General features: G+C 36.8%; 2 protein-coding genes across 5 annotated transcripts; both read left to right on the top strand.

Annotated features, from left to right (window-relative positions):
* The first annotated feature begins 8,961 nt into the window (after window positions 1-8,961).
* LOC149171770 (oligopeptide transporter 4-like) lies at window positions 8,962-9,688 on the top strand. 3 transcript variants are annotated; one of them, XM_089427594.1, is made up of 3 exons: window positions 8,962-9,186; window positions 9,289-9,381; window positions 9,532-9,688. In XM_089427594.1, coding segments are annotated over exons 1-3 (318 nt in total). In that variant the 5' UTR covers window position 8,962; the 3' UTR covers window positions 9,533-9,688. The 3 variants fall into 3 exon arrangements, with proteins under 3 accessions (XP_089283720.1, XP_089283719.1, XP_089283718.1); XM_089427593.1 differs by having other exon boundaries at window positions 9,289-9,431; window positions 9,532-9,598; XM_089427592.1 differs by having other exon boundaries at window positions 9,289-9,688.
* Window positions 9,689-9,850: 162 nt separating this feature from the next.
* On the top strand, window positions 9,851-14,010 carry LOC149171769 (uncharacterized). 2 transcript variants are annotated; one of them, XM_089427591.1, is made up of 5 exons: window positions 9,851-10,601; window positions 10,752-10,906; window positions 11,552-11,718; window positions 11,835-12,023; window positions 13,624-14,010. In XM_089427591.1, exons 3-5 carry the CDS (start codon window positions 11,716-11,718, stop codon window positions 13,738-13,740), a joined length of 309 nt encoding a protein of 102 aa, XP_089283717.1. In that variant the 5' UTR covers window positions 9,851-10,601; window positions 10,752-10,906; window positions 11,552-11,715; the 3' UTR covers window positions 13,741-14,010. The 2 variants fall into 2 exon arrangements, with proteins under 2 accessions (XP_089283717.1, XP_089283716.1); XM_089427590.1 differs by having other exon boundaries at window positions 9,854-10,601; window positions 10,718-10,906.
* Window positions 14,011-16,653: the final 2,643 nt, after the last annotated feature.

Raw genomic sequence — 16,653 nt, 5'->3', positions numbered from 1 at the left:
ACGCGGATATACTTTCTGCAACAAGCGTCCAACATACACGCGACTTACCTAGAATAAATCCGCGTATATACGCGCATATCCCTTCCGTAACCTGCGTATACCAACTTTTCTGTAGAACAAACAAACTTCAACAACAGGATGAAGCATCAACTACTCCCAGCTTTTGTCTGAGATATTCAAAAGTTTCCCTGGGCAGTGGTTTTGTGAGAATATCAGCAACTTGCTCCTTAGAAGGAACATACTCCAACTTGACCTTCTGCTCAAGCACTTGTTCCCGAAGAAAATGGTACTTGATTGGTATGTGCTTGGTCTTTGAGTGCATGACTGGATTCTTTGAAATGCTGATTGCACTTGTATTATCACATAAGATAGAGACAGGTGGAGTGCAAGTGATTTGAAAGTCCTGCAAGGTCTGCATCATCCAAAGAAGTTGTGTGCAACAAGATGCTGCAGCCACATATTCTGCTTCAGCTGTAGATAAGGCAATCGAACTTTGTTTCTTGCTGAACCAAGATACTAATCTGGAACCCATGAAGAAAGCACCTCCACTTGTGCTTTTCCTATCATCCACACTTCCAGCCCAATCTGCATCTGTGTAAGCATGAAGAGTGAGATCTGTATTTCTAGGATACCATAAGCCATAGTTTTGGGTCCCTTGAAGATATTTGAAGATTCTTTTGACTGCCTGAAGATGAGTTTCCTTTGGGTTGGCTTGAAATCTTCCAACCATTCCTACTGCATGTGTAATATCTGGTCGAGTACCTGTCAAATAAAGCAAACTCCCAATCATGGATCTATAAGTGGGTTGGTGAACTGCTGCTGATTCATCATTTGCACTGAGGCTGCATCCTGTAACCATGGGTGTACATACTGGCTTTGACTCTTCCATGCCATACTTCTTCAAGATCTGCTTGAGGTATTTGGTTTGAGACAAGAAGATACCTCCTTCATTTTGTTGGATTTGCAATCCAAGAAAATATGTCAATTCTCCAAGAAGTGACATTTCGAATTCTTTCTGCATAACCAAGGCAAAGTTTTGACTCATAGTCTCTTCATTGCTGCCAAAAATAATATCATCTACATAAACAACAAGAATTAGCAATTTGTTATTTTCAACTTTTATATAGAGATTGCTATCTGCTGATCCTTTTGAAAAGCCTTGTTGGTGAAGATATTTGTCCAACCGATAGTACCAAGCCCTTGGAGCTTGTTTGAGCCCATAGAGTGCCTTTTTCAATCTGCATACAAGGTTTGGATCATTCCCAAGAATGAAACCATCTGGCTGCTCAATATATACTTCTTCTTCTAAGTCTCCATTCAGGAAGGCTGATTTCACGTCCATTTGAAATACCTTGAAGTTTTGAAAGCTTGAGAGAGCAAGGAACATTCGGATGGCCTCTAGTCTTGCCACAGGAGCAAAGGTCTCTTCAAAATCTATTCCTTCTTGCTGTGCATACCCTTTACAAACAAGTCTGGCCTTGTTTCTAATTACTTCTCCATTTTCATTTAATTTATTCTTGAAGACCCATTTTGTTCCTATTACATTCTTATCTTTTGGTCTAGGAACTAATTCCCAAGTGTTGTTCTTTTCGATTTGCTCAAGTTCTTCATCCATTGCTTTGACCCAACATTCATCTTTGCATGCCTCTTTCACATTTTGTGGTTCAATGGAGGAGAGTAGTGCCAAGTAGCTTGAAGCTTCTGCAAGTGTCCTTCTTGTTTGTACTCCTGCTTCTTTCTGCCCCACAATCTGAGTTTCTGGATGATTCTTTTGGACATATCTGGATGGAGTCTTCTCTTCTATTCTTGTCTGCTCCTCTGGTTCTTCTTGAGATTCTTCTTCTTCTTGAGGTTCTTCTTCTTCATCATTTCGCCTTTGAGAGTAACCTTCATCTTCTTCAATGTCTTCATGATGAACTTGCCTAGGAATATATCCCTTCTCATCAACCACTATATCAATACTGTCAACAATTCTGCCAAGTCTTTTATTGTAGCACTTGTATGCTTTGCTATGTGGAGAATAACCAAGAAGAATGCCCTCATCTGCTCTAGGTTCAAGTTTGCCAAGTTGCTCATCAGTATTCTTAATATAACATTTGCTCCCAAAGATTTTGAAATGCTTCACGGAAGGAGTTTTACCACTCCAAAGCTCATGAGGTGTTTGAGTGCTGTTTACTCGGACATTTGTTTTGTTAAGAATGATAACAGCAGCATGTGCAGCTTCACCCCAGAAGGTTGCAGGAGTACCTGATTCATCGAGCATAGCACGAGCCATTTGTTGGATAGTTCTGTTCATTCTTTCCACAACCCCATTTTGCTGAGGAGTTCTAGCTGTAGAGAATTCTCTTCTTATCCCATGTTCATCGCAGAAATCGAAAAATTCATTTGATGTGAACTCCCCACCTCTGTCAGATCTGAGGCACTTAATTTTGTGTCCTGATTCATTTTCAGCCAATGCTTTGAAGGATTTGAATTTTTCGAATGCTTCATCTTTGTGCTTCATAAGCCCTAACCAAACAAACCTTGAGAAATCATCAATGAATAATATCAGATATTCTTCTCCTCGAGGTGTCCTTTTCCTAAATGGACCACATACATCTGTATGGACTAGCTCAAGAGGCAAGCTAGCTGATCCTTCCTTCTCTGGAAAGTTAGTTCTGGTTTGCTTTCCAAACTGACAAGATTTGCATATGGTGTTGTCTGGAATTTTGATATCTGGAAGATCGCGAACTGCCTGATATTTGCATGCTTTCCTTATTTGTGAGAAGCTTAGATGTCCCAACCTTCGATGCCATAACCAGTGCTCTTCATCCTTGCTAAGATAGCATTGTTGTTGTCCTTCTTCAAATATGTACAGATTATTTGGAGTTCTTTTGCCTTTGAGAACTGTTTTACCTGTATCAAGATCACGAACAAGACATCCATTCGATCTGAAAATAACCTCGGTTTTTTGATCACACATCTGGCTGACACTTAGAAGATTATGCTTCAATCCATCAACATACAAAACATTTCCAGCCTTGACCTTTTCTTTCAAAGGAGCAATACCTTTTCCTTTTATAGTTGCAGGAGTATCATTTCCAAAAGAAACTTTCTTTCCTTTTCTAAAGTAGAATAAGATTCAAGTTTTTCTTTATCACCTGTCATATGTTTCGAACATCCACTGTCAATGTACCATAGATTTTCCTGTCCTTCTGCATAAAAAGCTATCCCACATCTTTCTGTCTGAGGTTCCTTTATTCTCCATTTTTTGGTGCTCGTGGCTTGTTCCTTTTTCTCCTGAAACCTGCTCCTGCATTCAGATTCTTTATGACCAAAATTATTGCAAATAGAACATTCAACTTCATTTTCAAGAACCGAAAAGTTGTTATAGGTCCTCTTTGTAATCCCTGTCATACTTCTTTGTTTTTGAGCTTCCCTAGTCATGATTGTTTTATATGCAACACATTGAGCTGCTTTGTGACCAAAGTTATGGCAAGAAAAGCATTGTCCATTGAAGAAGCTTCTGCGGTTATTGAATCTACCAGCCAACTGATTGTAATTTCTATTTTCATCTATTCTTGTGCCAAACTGAGAAGATTTTACCTGTGGTTGGTTGTAGCTTTTGTTCACCCTTAAGAAGGATTGTCCCTGATAGTTTCTGTTTGTAATTCGTCCCTGCTTTACCTGATTATCTTCATTGTTCTTCTGCTCATTTCTTCTTGCTGCATCAAGATAACTTTTTGAGGTGGATGCTTGAGAGGTTTCTCCATTATAGCCCAAACCTGTCTTGTTTAGAGGAGACCGCTGCACATTGATAATCTCATCCAAAGTTTCAGATCCTTTGACAAACTTAAGATTAATAGCTTTTGTTTTCTCAATTTCTTTTCTGAGACCAACAATTTCACCTTCTAGTTTTTCAAGATGTTTTTCCTTTTCATCAATTTGAAATTGCAAAGTATCAATGATCACACTCTTTTCTTCTATGCATCTCTTGAGTCTAGTAATTTCATTATAGAGATTATCCACATCTACAGCATCCTCATAATCATCATCTTCAAATGCCATTAACAGCTTATATTTATTACCTTGTTCATCTTCATCACTGTTTGATAAGCCATCACTATCTTCATGGGTGTAGTAGCTTTTCTTATTTGCACTTTGTTTCTTGCTCCATCTAGCAGGTTCTTTTCCTTTATCCTTATAAGGACATTTTGCAGCATAATGACCTACTCTTCCACAAGCAAAGCATTTGAAAGGTAGCTTACCTCTGAACCTTCCAGCACCCCTTTGAAGATTTCTGACAAAATTTGATTCTTCCTCTTCTTCTGGAACATGGCTTGCTTCATAGTAATCTTCTTTTCCCGATGCCTTAAAAGCAGCTTCCCTTCTGTCTGATGGACCTCCCTTTCTCATTTCATAAGCAGTTAGAATTCCATGTAGCTGAGACATAGTGAGAACTTTGAGATTTTCCTTTTCTTCTATTGCAGATACTTTAGATTCAAACTTGGGGGATAATGATCTTAGAATCTTTTGAACTACTATAGTCTCTTTTATTTCTTCACCCAAATTTTTCATACAATTAACAATCTCATCTACCCGAAGAAAATAATTAGCCACACTTTCATCATTATACATCTTGAGAGTCTCATATTGAATCCTGAGAGTTTGAAGTTTAGCTTCCTTTACCTGTTCATCTCCTTCATAGCTAGTGATCATTTTGTCCCATATCTCTTTTGCTGATTTGAAGTGCATGACCTTCATGAATTCTGTTTGGGATATACTTCCTAATAGAGTACTGACTGCTTTTGCATTTGTTTCATATGTCTTTTTCTCAGCTGGATCTGTAGGAGTAGCTGAAGGAAAAGCATAGCCTGTTTCTACAATGTTCCAAACTTCTGTACCAAGAGATTGAAGATATGCAGTAACTCTTACCTTCCAATAATTGAAATTTGTTCCATCAAAAACCGGTGGCCTGATTGATGCTTCTTTCTCGTAGTTGCTCATGATGAATGATCTACCTTCAAGCGATCAAGCTTCTCTGAAGGACCTGCTCTGATACCAATTGTTGGAAATAATACTGAGAGGGGGGGTGAATCAGTATTATCAGATCAATCAAACTTTTCAATGCTCAGAAACATATACGCTACTTCAGTTAAGTGAACCAGCGTGTACACGCTACTGTGACTAAGTAAAACAGCGTATAAGAAGAAAACTCACAATTTAGTTAGCTTATTCTTCAGTTAAGTGCATCAGGACATTATTCACCACATTAACAGTAAACATGTGCAGTATAACAGAACATATCAAAAGCCACACACATGAACACCAAGATATAAGGTGGAAACCCAATGTGGGTGAAAACCACCTGCTGCAAGTTGTCTCTATCTTTCTTTAATATGAAACTTCAGTTTACAATATTTTGTACTGGTGCAGCCTTATACCAGTACGCAGGCTACAACCTGCAGAAGGCTACAACCTTCTCTCGTTCTCCAAACTTCCTTGGAAGGGAGCTCCAACCCCCTTTGCTCTTGTACTAGCCAAGATACTAGTACGTAGGTGCTGACCTACAATCTTCTTTCTTTCAGGTATCACTTTTCATACATTTTCAGACTTGGATATTCCTGAAGCACAACATTACAATCTGAAGACCACAATTCATTCAATTTCCACAACAGATCATTGAAGCATAAAACAACCAAACTCTGAATCACTGAACCACTGAACCCTGTCAATCACCAGTTACCAGAACACAGAGCAGACTACAGAACTCTGCAATAACAGTCAGACCCCACTGTAAACCCAAAATCAAGCTTCAAAAGATATACGCTACTTCAATGAGCAAAACCCGCGTATACACGCGCTTTTACCGAAGCCAACCTGCGTACAGATCTAAAAATAAACTTTCTCAATTTGCAGCTGTACCAGACATTAGTTAGACCCAGAACATAGCATTGCGACAATATGCAGATCTAGAAATACGCATAATCAACCATATCATGATAGTGCATTTCAAACCATTAGATCCCGATCTATCCTTAGATCTAGTCTTCCATCAACCGATGTGATCTCTCCTTGGCTTAGATCAAGCAACCCAGAACTTGCATATCAGATCTCTCTCTCTCTTAGATATTCAAGCCTTGTCGAAAGATAATCTTGCCTAATGATCTTCTTCTCCTTATATAGTCTTAGGCCTAGCTCAATACCAAGAGCCAAAACCATAGTAACATAATACCATCAACTTCAAAACTAGGGATCGACACGCCCGTCGAGACACAATGGTCCGAAATCATAGGCACAACTTCCAAGGACTAACCACCATGGACCAAAGATACTTTTCCACATACACGCGCTTTTTCTGAATCCAACTAGCATGTACACGCGACTTGGGCTTAACGAACATGCGTATATGAACTTCCTTGGCATGTTGTACTAAGATCTGTCTTCTGATTAAGTTGCCATCACCTGTACCATCCTCTGAGTGAGTTGCCATCAAGGACAACACTTGAATCATAATGCCAACAGTACCTGCTGTTCTTGTTGCAAAATCAATTTCCATTATGAAACAAAAAACTCACCTTTGTGCAGGTTGTGCAGGCTGGCTAGATTGATGGCTTGAAGAACATGGTCCTTGCTCCTTCCACCATGAATTATCAGTACTTTCACCTGAAACCTCTTCCTTTCATCCTTGCATGCACTGCTCCACTTGTTCTCACTTCAAGGCAATATTCCACTATTCTTCACTCAGTAAGCAGTGATAGAGCTCAACATTCCCATCATTGAACGCGTTGCAAAACTGTAATTTCTTGATTTAATGGTCGCAGGTCAGTCATCGTCAGGTATCGCTCTGATTTTGCAGTCGAAAGAAGTTGTTTATGGTATCACTGCTCGCAATCCAGATTATGATGTGCAGAAATCAGATGGCAGGATGAAACAGAGAGAATTGATTACAGCTTTACCTTTGCTAAATCTGCTAAATCTCCTCCACTCTTGTCGGAGTGCCTGTGACATGTAAGCATCCCAATCGATCTTAGTATCTGTTAAAAAACGAACGTTTGGGTTAAATTTAGACGCCGCTTCCATCTGGTTTTATTTTGACACCTCTTCCATCTGGCTTTATTTTGACATGGCTGCAGCTGATGACACCTTCGGGGTGGGAAGTGGGAGGCCGTTCCGTGCAGTACAAGCTGAGCGTCAAGAGCAAGCAAGACAACATCTGTCAAAATGCATGTAAGCGAACATCTGTCAAAATGCATGTAAGCGAAGTTGTTATTATAAAATTACATTTTTTTGTACTGCTAACAAAAACCTATGATAATATTTCTCCTAATTGCCTCGAATTTGTAACCGTTATAGCTTCAGAGTTTACTGTAATCTATATTTTTTGTAATCATTTCTTTTTCTTTGTTTTCCAGAAAGAACTTATTTCTTCCTAATTGCAGGTGGGTTGACGGATGCCGAACTTTTGTTCCGAGATAAAACTATGAGGTTCTTCCTTTCATTTTTCCTCATACAGTCAATACTCTAATTTAAGTTCGAGTTCTATTCAGTAATCAATTTAATTATTCTTTTGTAACGATGTTCATGTGTTTCAGGTATTGTCCCGGCGCTTGGATAGTATAACTTTCTCTCGGCGTCCTCAACATTCCATTACCTATACTCTTTGTTAAATATTCGTCCTCTTTCCTTATCAGGTCAAAGACTTCAACCCTTCAAGTCTGTTGCTCCTGAGGTGAATGCCATATGTGAAGACATTTCCGTCTCTGTTCAATTTTGAAGTTTTTCTCCCCTGTTGAAGAGAATTCTTTTTCATGGCTTCGGCCATTTGTAAATATACAGTCATCTCAGTTTTCAGACTGTTTATAAATAGCTATCAAATGTCAATACAATCGATTTATCGCAGCACAGACCTAAGCTTATAACTCCCTCCTGCAGCAGGGTTTACTGGGCTGGTGAGACGTGGTGAGACATGAGACACGGTCAGGGCTACTCCCGGTCCATCCTTTGTGAAAAGTTGTTTGTTTGGCAGCTGAGTTTCTGTGAAGGCACTTGGTCTTTCGTTAAACCTCTGGTGGTGAAGCAGTAGGACACGCGTAGCACATGCAAATTCTATATATTACTGTTAACCATCATTTTATTTGTATGTAACCATTGTCGACATAACATAGAAATCATCCTACACAAAAAGCTATGTGGGACCTACCATGGCTCTAAGGGATTGTTCTTTTCACCTCTAGTTGTCGCTGTGCATTGAACACACATCTATGGAATTTAAAGAATTTACATATCTAGATTGGCTCTGAGCTACATGGTATGGTTGCATCTTCCAGCATTCTTTTTGCAAGATGAGGATACTGATGGGCTGGACTGCTCCATAAGTTACACTGGTCCAGGTGACCCTGTTCCGGTATAATAAAAATGTCAATATTTCTTGGGAATGTTTTAAGTAAATAATAGTGGTGTTAATGGATCTACTACTTGATAAGTGGTTAAATTTAATAATTTCTCGTTGTGAAATTCAGAAAAATAGTTCTTACGAAATTCTGAAAACAAATTTAGCCAGTCCACTTATTGAGTTACTTTTCATTTAATTATACTGTGAGAATTGGTAATGGAGAAGGTTCTGTGTTTGACATGCAGGGTACTGCATGAGAAAGACCATGGAAAGGGGATGTCTCGTAACACCTTCTTCTTCATGGCCATGACCTGCAGCTTTTGCTACTATGTATTCCATGGTTATCTATTCTCAACCCTGACCAGTGTATCGTGGGTGTGCTGGATTTGGCCTCACTCTGTCACAGCACAGCAGATTGGCTCCAGCATGAATGGCCTCGGACTAGCTGCCTTTGGTTTCGATTGGAGCACCATCGCAGACTTCTTGTTCAGTCCTCTTATTTCTCCATTCTTTGCCATTATGAATGTCATGGTTGGTTATGTCTTCGTAGTATACTTTGCAGTCCCTCTTGCTTATTGGAGTACTAACATGTACAATGCAAAGGCTTTTCCTATTTTCAGCTCCGATTTGTTCACAGCCCAAGGTCAAAACTATAATATTTCACAGATTGTGAACAATAAATTTGAGCTGGATCTCGCTGCTTACAATCAGAATGGTCAAATACATATGAGATTGTATTTTGCTCTGACTTATGGGTTTGGATTTGCAACCATTGCTTTTACAATTACCCATGTCGCTCTATTCTATGGGAAGTAAGTTCTGATTTTTGTATTGACTTGACTTCCATTACTGCTTTCTTGCAAGATCATCAATTATGGATGTTAGTTTAAATGACATGCGTTGTTATGGTGCAGGGAAATATGGCAGCGTGCTGTAGCAGCATCCAAAAACAATCGGCCTGATATCCATACTAAATTGATGCGCAAATACCCTGACATCCCACAATGGTGGTTCTACACTCTCTTGTTTGGGACTGTTGCTGTTGCCTTTGCACTCTGTAAATATACATTAATTATGACTTCAGAATTATTATTCTAGAACTATTTATTTCAAATTTTATTCTTTTATGAATTTCTCTCTCGGGCCATTTGTGCCAGACTAGGTATATAGGTGGGCAGACCACATCAGTAGTAGAACCCTCGTGAATGATGTAACACTCTGTCATCCTCACGAGTGAGCCAATGCCTCATTGGCTCGATGGGCATGATATTGATTGAGATTTACTCATAGTTCTCTTTCGAAAGTTTCTGAAAGGACCTAATAAGGACCGAAAAAGGGTAAAATTCAAGTTTGAACTTTGCAAAAACATGATTTTATCATTGTGTCCGTATTGGTCTTTGTTTATCACTCTATGGACTATACTTGGGTCAAATTTTGGGAAGGTCACGAGTGTTCTGATTGGTCAAATTGATGCCTGGAATTTAATTTAATGAGGAAGTGTTGTATTTTCAGCATGGTTTCATTGAATTGTAGGCTCTGCGAGGGAGTCGAGGAACAAATACCAAAAGCATTATGATCACCTTTCTGTGTTTGTTACTTGTTACTAACCATGCTTTAAAGTTTATTCCATAAGTAGTGGGTACTTAGCTTCTCCATCGTTTGTACTTAGCTTACTTACTGTGATGTGCTTTGATTACAGATATGCCATTGTTTATTAGACAGCTTTGTGTAACTTCTACACTTCTTCTTGTTGAACTTCCAGGTTTTTTTAAATCCCCTGGTTTCATTTTTTATCTTAATAGTAATAACAAGGTGACTATATTCATTGTTAGTTTTGTAATATGTATAAAATGATTGCATTGATTCAGAAAGTCCCATAATGGTATAAGTTATCACATATACATGTTTTGTTTTGTTTTTTATCTTCAATACAAGCCTTCAAAAGGGCTACACCATAAAGAGTGGATTCCCGCTTAGCTACCTGGTCTGTGGGACAGTAATTACCAAAAACACTGAAAAGTTGTATTCGATTTCATCCCTTTGAAACTCATTGCATATAGGTGGGCAGACCACATCAGTAGTAGAACCCTGGTGAATGACGTAACAATCTGTCATCCTCACGAGTGAGCCAATGCCTCATTGGCTGGATGGGCATGATATTGATTGAGATTTACTCATAGTTCTCTTTCGAAAGTTTCTGAAAGGACCTAATAAGGATCGAAAAATGGTAAAATTCAAGTTTGAACTTTGCAAAAACATGATTTCATCATTGTGTCTGTATTGGTCTTTGTACATTGTTTATTAGACAGCTTTGTGTAACTTCTACACTTCTTCTTGTTGCAGTTTGATAGGATGTTTCAGCTGTTGGGTTATGCAGGTGTGGTTTTATTGAATGTGACAATGTGGAGCTGCTATGTCAGCAGTCTTAAGGCTCTAACTTCGTTGCAAGCTACAGTTGTGAACTTTGCTACCAATTTTTTGGTTTCGGGATTAACTGGCCTCTTTCTCTTCAAGGAATCATTGAACTTCCAGGTTTTTTTAAATCCCCTGGCTTCATTTTTTATCTTAATAGTAATAACAAGGTGACTATATTCATTGTTAGTTTTGTAATATGTATAAAATGATTGCATTGATTCAGAAAGTCCCATAATGGTATAAGTTATAATCATAACATTTTCTTGAGTTATAATGCATAATCGTATTTTTCAAGGCCAATAAGTTTTATATTCCCAGTAGGGTCAGTGTTCTGATTGGTCAAATTGATGCCTGGATTTTAATTTAATGAGGAAGTGTTGTATTTTCAGCATGGTTTCATTGAATTGTAGGCTCTGCGAGGGAGTCGAGGAACAAATACCAAAAGCATTATGATCACCTTTCGGTGTTTGTTACTTGTTACTAACCATTGCTTGTACTTAGCTTACTTACTGTGATGTGCTTTGATTACAGATATGCTTATGATCTACTTTGTAGACTATGTTCAATATATACAATGTGCATGCTTAAGACTAGTAGGTAGTAGGTGTTATGATCACTTGTAAACTAATCCCATACGAATTACTATGATCTAACTCTCGAGTTACTCTCTATGACTGATCATGTCTTGACAATGCTATGCAATCTGATATGCACTAGTTTGCTTTAAACGTGATATAAAAACGTGAAACTCATTGCATATAGGTGGGCAGACCACATCAGTAGTAGAACCCTGGTGAATGACGTAACAATCTGTCATCCTCACGAGTGAGCCAATGCCTCATTGGCTGGATGGGCATGATATTGATTGAGATTTACTCATAGTTCTCTTTCGAAAGTGTCTGAAAGGACCTAATAAGGATCGAAAAATGGTAAAATTCAAGTTTGAACTTTGCAAAAACATGATTTCATCATTGTGTCTGTATTGGTCTTTGTACATTGTTTATTAGACAGCTTTGTGTAACTTCTACACTTCTTCTTGTTGCAGTTTGATAGGATGTTTCAGCTGTTGGGTTATGCAGGTGTGGTTTTATTGAATGTGACAATGTGGAGCTGCTATGTCAGTAGTCTTAAGGCTCTAACTTCGTTGCAAGCTACAGTTGTGAACTTTGCTACCAATTTTTTGGTTTCGGGATTAACTGGCCTCTTTCTCTTCAAGGAATCATTGAACTTCCAGGTTTTTTTAAATCCCCTGGCTTCATTTTTTATCTTAATAGTAATAACAAGGTGACTATATTCATTGTTAGTTTTGTAATATGTATAAAATGATTGCATTGATTCAGAAAGTCCCATAATGGTATAAGTTATAATCATAACATTTTCTTGAGTTATAATGCATAATCGTATTTTTCAAGGCCAATAAGTTTTATATTCCCAGTAGGGTCAGTGTTCTGATTGGTCAAATTGATGCCTGGATTTTAATTTAATGAGGAAGTGTTGTATTTTCAGCATGGTTTCATTGAATTGTAGGCTCTGCGAGGGAGTCGATGAACAAATACCAAAAGCATTATGATCACCTTTCTGTGTTTGTTACTTGTTACTAACCATTGCTTGTACTTAGCTTACTTACTGTGATGTGCTTTGATTACAGATATGCTTATGATCTACTTTGTAGACTATGTTCAATATATACAATGTGCATGCTTAAGACTAGTAGGTAGTAGGTGTTATGATCACTTGTAAACTAATCCCATACGAATTACTATGATCTAACTCTCGAGTTACTCTCTATGACTGATCATGTCTTGACAATGCTATGCAATCTGATATGCACTACTTTTCTTTAAACGTGATATAAAAATAGCTTCAGGTCAACAGGAGTAAAGAACTTTATTGATTTATTTCTTGTAAATCATCTAAGCAGAAATATGTTGGTGTTTTCAGATATGCAATAAAGGCAAATGCCATATAATAACTAATGTTGGCTTCTATAGAGTTTAGTTTAACAGTGAGTGCGTGCGACACAAGGTTTGCTCTTAAAATTTTTGTATTTATTCCATATTCGGGGTTTAATCTTGTTGAGATCATAAAAGGACAGTGGATCTATTTTGATCTCTTCAACAAACCCTAATCCAGTAGTAGTGCAAACAGCTTCTTGCTCATCATAGGGTGCGGTTTCAGGGTCCGATTTCATCCATGTCACATCGATATGCCCTGCCGCTTCCATATGCCATTTGCACCCCATGTCAGATCGATATGCCCATCATTAAATACTGATCATATTTAATCTACCGCCACAGACTCAAAGGGGCACCTAATTTCGCATTTACTACTGCCGCCACATCCATCATTCCATATGCCATTTCAACCCCATGTCAGATAGATATGCCCATCATTAAATACTGCCTTGATCCAATCTGATCTTCAAGATTATTTCTGCACCTAGATCTACCACCAAGATTGCCCGATGTCAGATACATCACTTCTACCGCCAAATACATCATTCCATATCCCATTTGCTCCCCATGTCTTATCGACCACTTAATTGCACCTCAAGTATTTTAGCACCATTCACACTTAAAACCACCTTACAAACACGTTGAACTTTTGTATAAATTGGCACACCTCCCCGCTTCACATAACATGGAATCCATTAGCATAAGCCAACTTACTGAACTCACAGCATTGTTTCTCTTAGCACTTATTCTCATGACTCTTCTGATCATTGACATCGTAAAAGTCGAAAGACAAAGAAAAAAGAAACCAAAAAAAGACTAACATCTCTTTTAGATTATCTTGCGCATTGTCTTATTTCCCCGCTTCTTTCTCTATTACAGGTGTACAACGGATGCTTCAAATATGCATTTGGGTCCGCCATCACCGACTCTGCTCAACTGCAGACAGCATGTATCTCTCGGCCTACAGTCAATGTCCGTGTCCTAATAACTTCATAAGTTAGATAAGAACTTGAATCAGATCGACTGCAGTGTGTAATAGTTTTGTCATTAAGGCTTTTGCCTGCCTTTTGCTCTTAGGAAAGCAACTCGATGCAGCAAAAATCAATGTCAATTTGCTATCTCTGATTTCAAAGATGCTTTTGTTAATGGGTGACACTTCTGGTATACAGAAGCTGCATTTTGCTTCTTAAAAACTTAGCTCCTTCCAATACTCTAAAAGTTTCACTTTCGGATGCACAGTATAAAATTTCTTAGCAGTAGCATCACTTGGTGCAAGTGTGGCATAACTGAACTTATAAATTTGCTATCTCTGATTTCAATTTCATTGTTTTATGCCATTGACTATATATTGATATGTGTTTTCCTCTACTTTGTAGTGCGTAATAGACAGGCTCAACTTGCTTCTTAAAAACTCAGTTTTGCTTCTTAAAAACTCAGTTCATTTTTTTATGCCATTGACTATATATTGATATGTGTTTTCCTCTACTTTGTAGTGCGTAATAGACAGGCTCAACTTACTTCTTAAAAACTCTGTTCATTGTTTTATGCCATTGACTATATATTGATATGTGTTTTCGTCTACTTTGTAGTGCGTAATAGACAGGCTCAACTTTTTATGCCACTGACTATATATTGATATGTGTTTTCCTCTACTTTGTAGTGCGTAATAGACAGGCTCAACTTGCTTCTTAAAAACTCAGTTTTGCTTCTTAAAAACTCAGTTCATTGTTTTATGCCATTGACTATATATTGATATGTGTTTTCCTCTACATTGTAGTGCGTAATAGACAGGCTCAACTTCACGCAGGGACTCGATGCCTTGCAGCTCCCCTTGTTTAAATATGGATAGGTGCGAATGATGATATTAAGTATAAATATATATATATATATCTATATATATATGATTAATTATAATTCGTAATATTATTATGCAGATTTAATTTATAAATAAATTTTCATATAATATTATCAATACAACTAACTTAAATCATAACTCCCATGATATTGGTTCATTGAAATTTAATTTTAAATAAGGAATTTAGTTATTAAAATAATAAATTGACATAATTATTTTTAAAATAAATCTTAATTTTTGATTTATTACTATAACTTCTTTAAAATAATAAGTGGAAATTAAATCTCCCTATTCACCTAAAAGTAAGTTAATGATAATTATAGTTAAACTAAAATTTTCAATGCACTTTTCCAAAATGCAAGGCTAACAACATAATTATATATTTTGTAAGGTGAAAGTATTAGATACATTATCAATATTTTATAATTTCATACTAATATAACTAGCTATCCATATAAACTAAATGTTGACCCATGATATGTATCAAAATTCTTGCATCATGACACATATTACCTTACTAATATTCATTTTTTTTTCTATAAAAGTTATCTAAATTATAATTTTGTTTTAAATTATTAAAAAAAATTATTGTATAAGTTAAACATATATACATTACATATTACAATATTCTTAACCATAGATTCATTTTGCTATGGATTTTTTTATCCTATAAATATATTTTATGTGAGTGTGCTCTTCCTTGGTTTAACATTTCGTTCCACATGTTCTCCTACTAAATTCCATGTTTGTTCAATTTTGATCAACATAACTTTTTGGTCTATCCTGTTCAGTTTTTAGATTTCTGATTGTTTTCACCTCTTACTCATTTTCTTGTACTTTATCCGGTCCTAGGATTAACCTATCTTCTCACCGACTCCAACTAAGAGGTTTATGACATTTCCTCACATATGCAGCTTAAAAAAGGCTCATTTTTGTATAACAGTAATGAGTATTCTTATAAGAAAATTTTGTTGGATGTCGGAAATCTTTCCAATTAGTAGGTTTTTCTATGACATAAATTCTTAACATGTCCTCCAAAATCCGATTGGCTCCTTCCATTTTTCTGTCAGTTTAGTGGTTATAAGTAGTACTCAAATTAAGCTAGGTCCCCATTCCTCCAAACAAGGCTTTCCAAAGGTTGAAGCTGAATTTAGCGTTATTACCATTTTTGGTATCTCATGCAACCAAAAAAATTCCCAGATAAGGATGTATGAAATCTTTGCTATTCAAAATGTAGAATATACAAATATAAAATGTGTTGTCTTGCTTAGTTTTTCTACAACTACCATAATGGAGTCATGTTTCCTTTTTGTTCTTGGTAGTCTTCTAATAAAGTCTGGAGAGATGACTTGCCATTTCCACTCTAGAATGGGTAGCGGGTTTAATAATTCAGTTAGGTGTTGGTTTTCTACCTTCACCTACTAACAGTCTAGATAGTTAGATATATATTATACCACTTATTTCTTCATACCAAGCCAATAAAATACTTTACTTAGTGTTGAGATCATTTTTTGGTACCTTGGATGTCATGAATACGGTTTCTTGTGATGCTCATTTAAGACAACTTGTTTCGAAACATTTTCATTCAGGATGTAAAGTCTATTTTTATAGGTGAATAGTTTTGTTGAATTCTCTACATAAACAAGGACTTTAGTTTTCTGAAATTTTCTTGAATTTTCTGATAAATTTCATCTTCCTATATTGAATTCCTAATATCATGAAAAAAAATTATTTTAGTACTGCTAACAGAATTTTTCATTAGTGAGTTTACATTTTTACTTAAAGCATCTACCAATTTATTTTCTTTCCCCTTAATTGAAAATGAGATAAACTCCAAACAGATTACAGAAAAACACATATAAAAATCAGAGACAAAATATTGGCGGAAAAAGGTTGAAGCCTCATGCTTCTCTCTCACTTTCATTCATACATTAAAATAATTGAATATAGTGTTACAAATAAATAGATGAGAGATAATTTTCTCAAGATAGTGCGTGCTATTTTAGACACTTTTGGTTGAGATAATTTCTCACCAGACACACACCAATATAGGA

This window comes from Pinus tabuliformis, chromosome 4_2 (genome assembly GCF_031772625.1).
Source record: "Pinus tabuliformis cultivar Carrire ecotype Pingquan chromosome 4_2, CPIR1, whole genome shotgun sequence".
NCBI lineage: Eukaryota > Viridiplantae > Streptophyta > Pinopsida > Pinales > Pinaceae > Pinus > Pinus tabuliformis.
Note: the sequence above shows the minus strand (reverse complement) of the source record. Positions and strands in the feature narration are given on the sequence as shown.

Coding starts and splice junctions, on each gene's coding strand:
- LOC149171770 (XM_089427592.1), top strand. CDS start 8,963: ATGTACAATGCAAAGGCTTTTCCTATTTTCAGCTCCGATTTGTTCACA. Junction 9,187..9,288: donor GTCGCTCTATTCTATGGGAA/GTAAGTTCTGAT, acceptor GTTATGGTGCAG/GGAAATATGGCAGCGTGCTG.
- LOC149171769 (XM_089427591.1), top strand. Junction 12,024..13,623: donor AGGAATCATTGAACTTCCAG/GTTTTTTTAAAT, acceptor TCTCTATTACAG/GTGTACAACGGATGCTTCAA.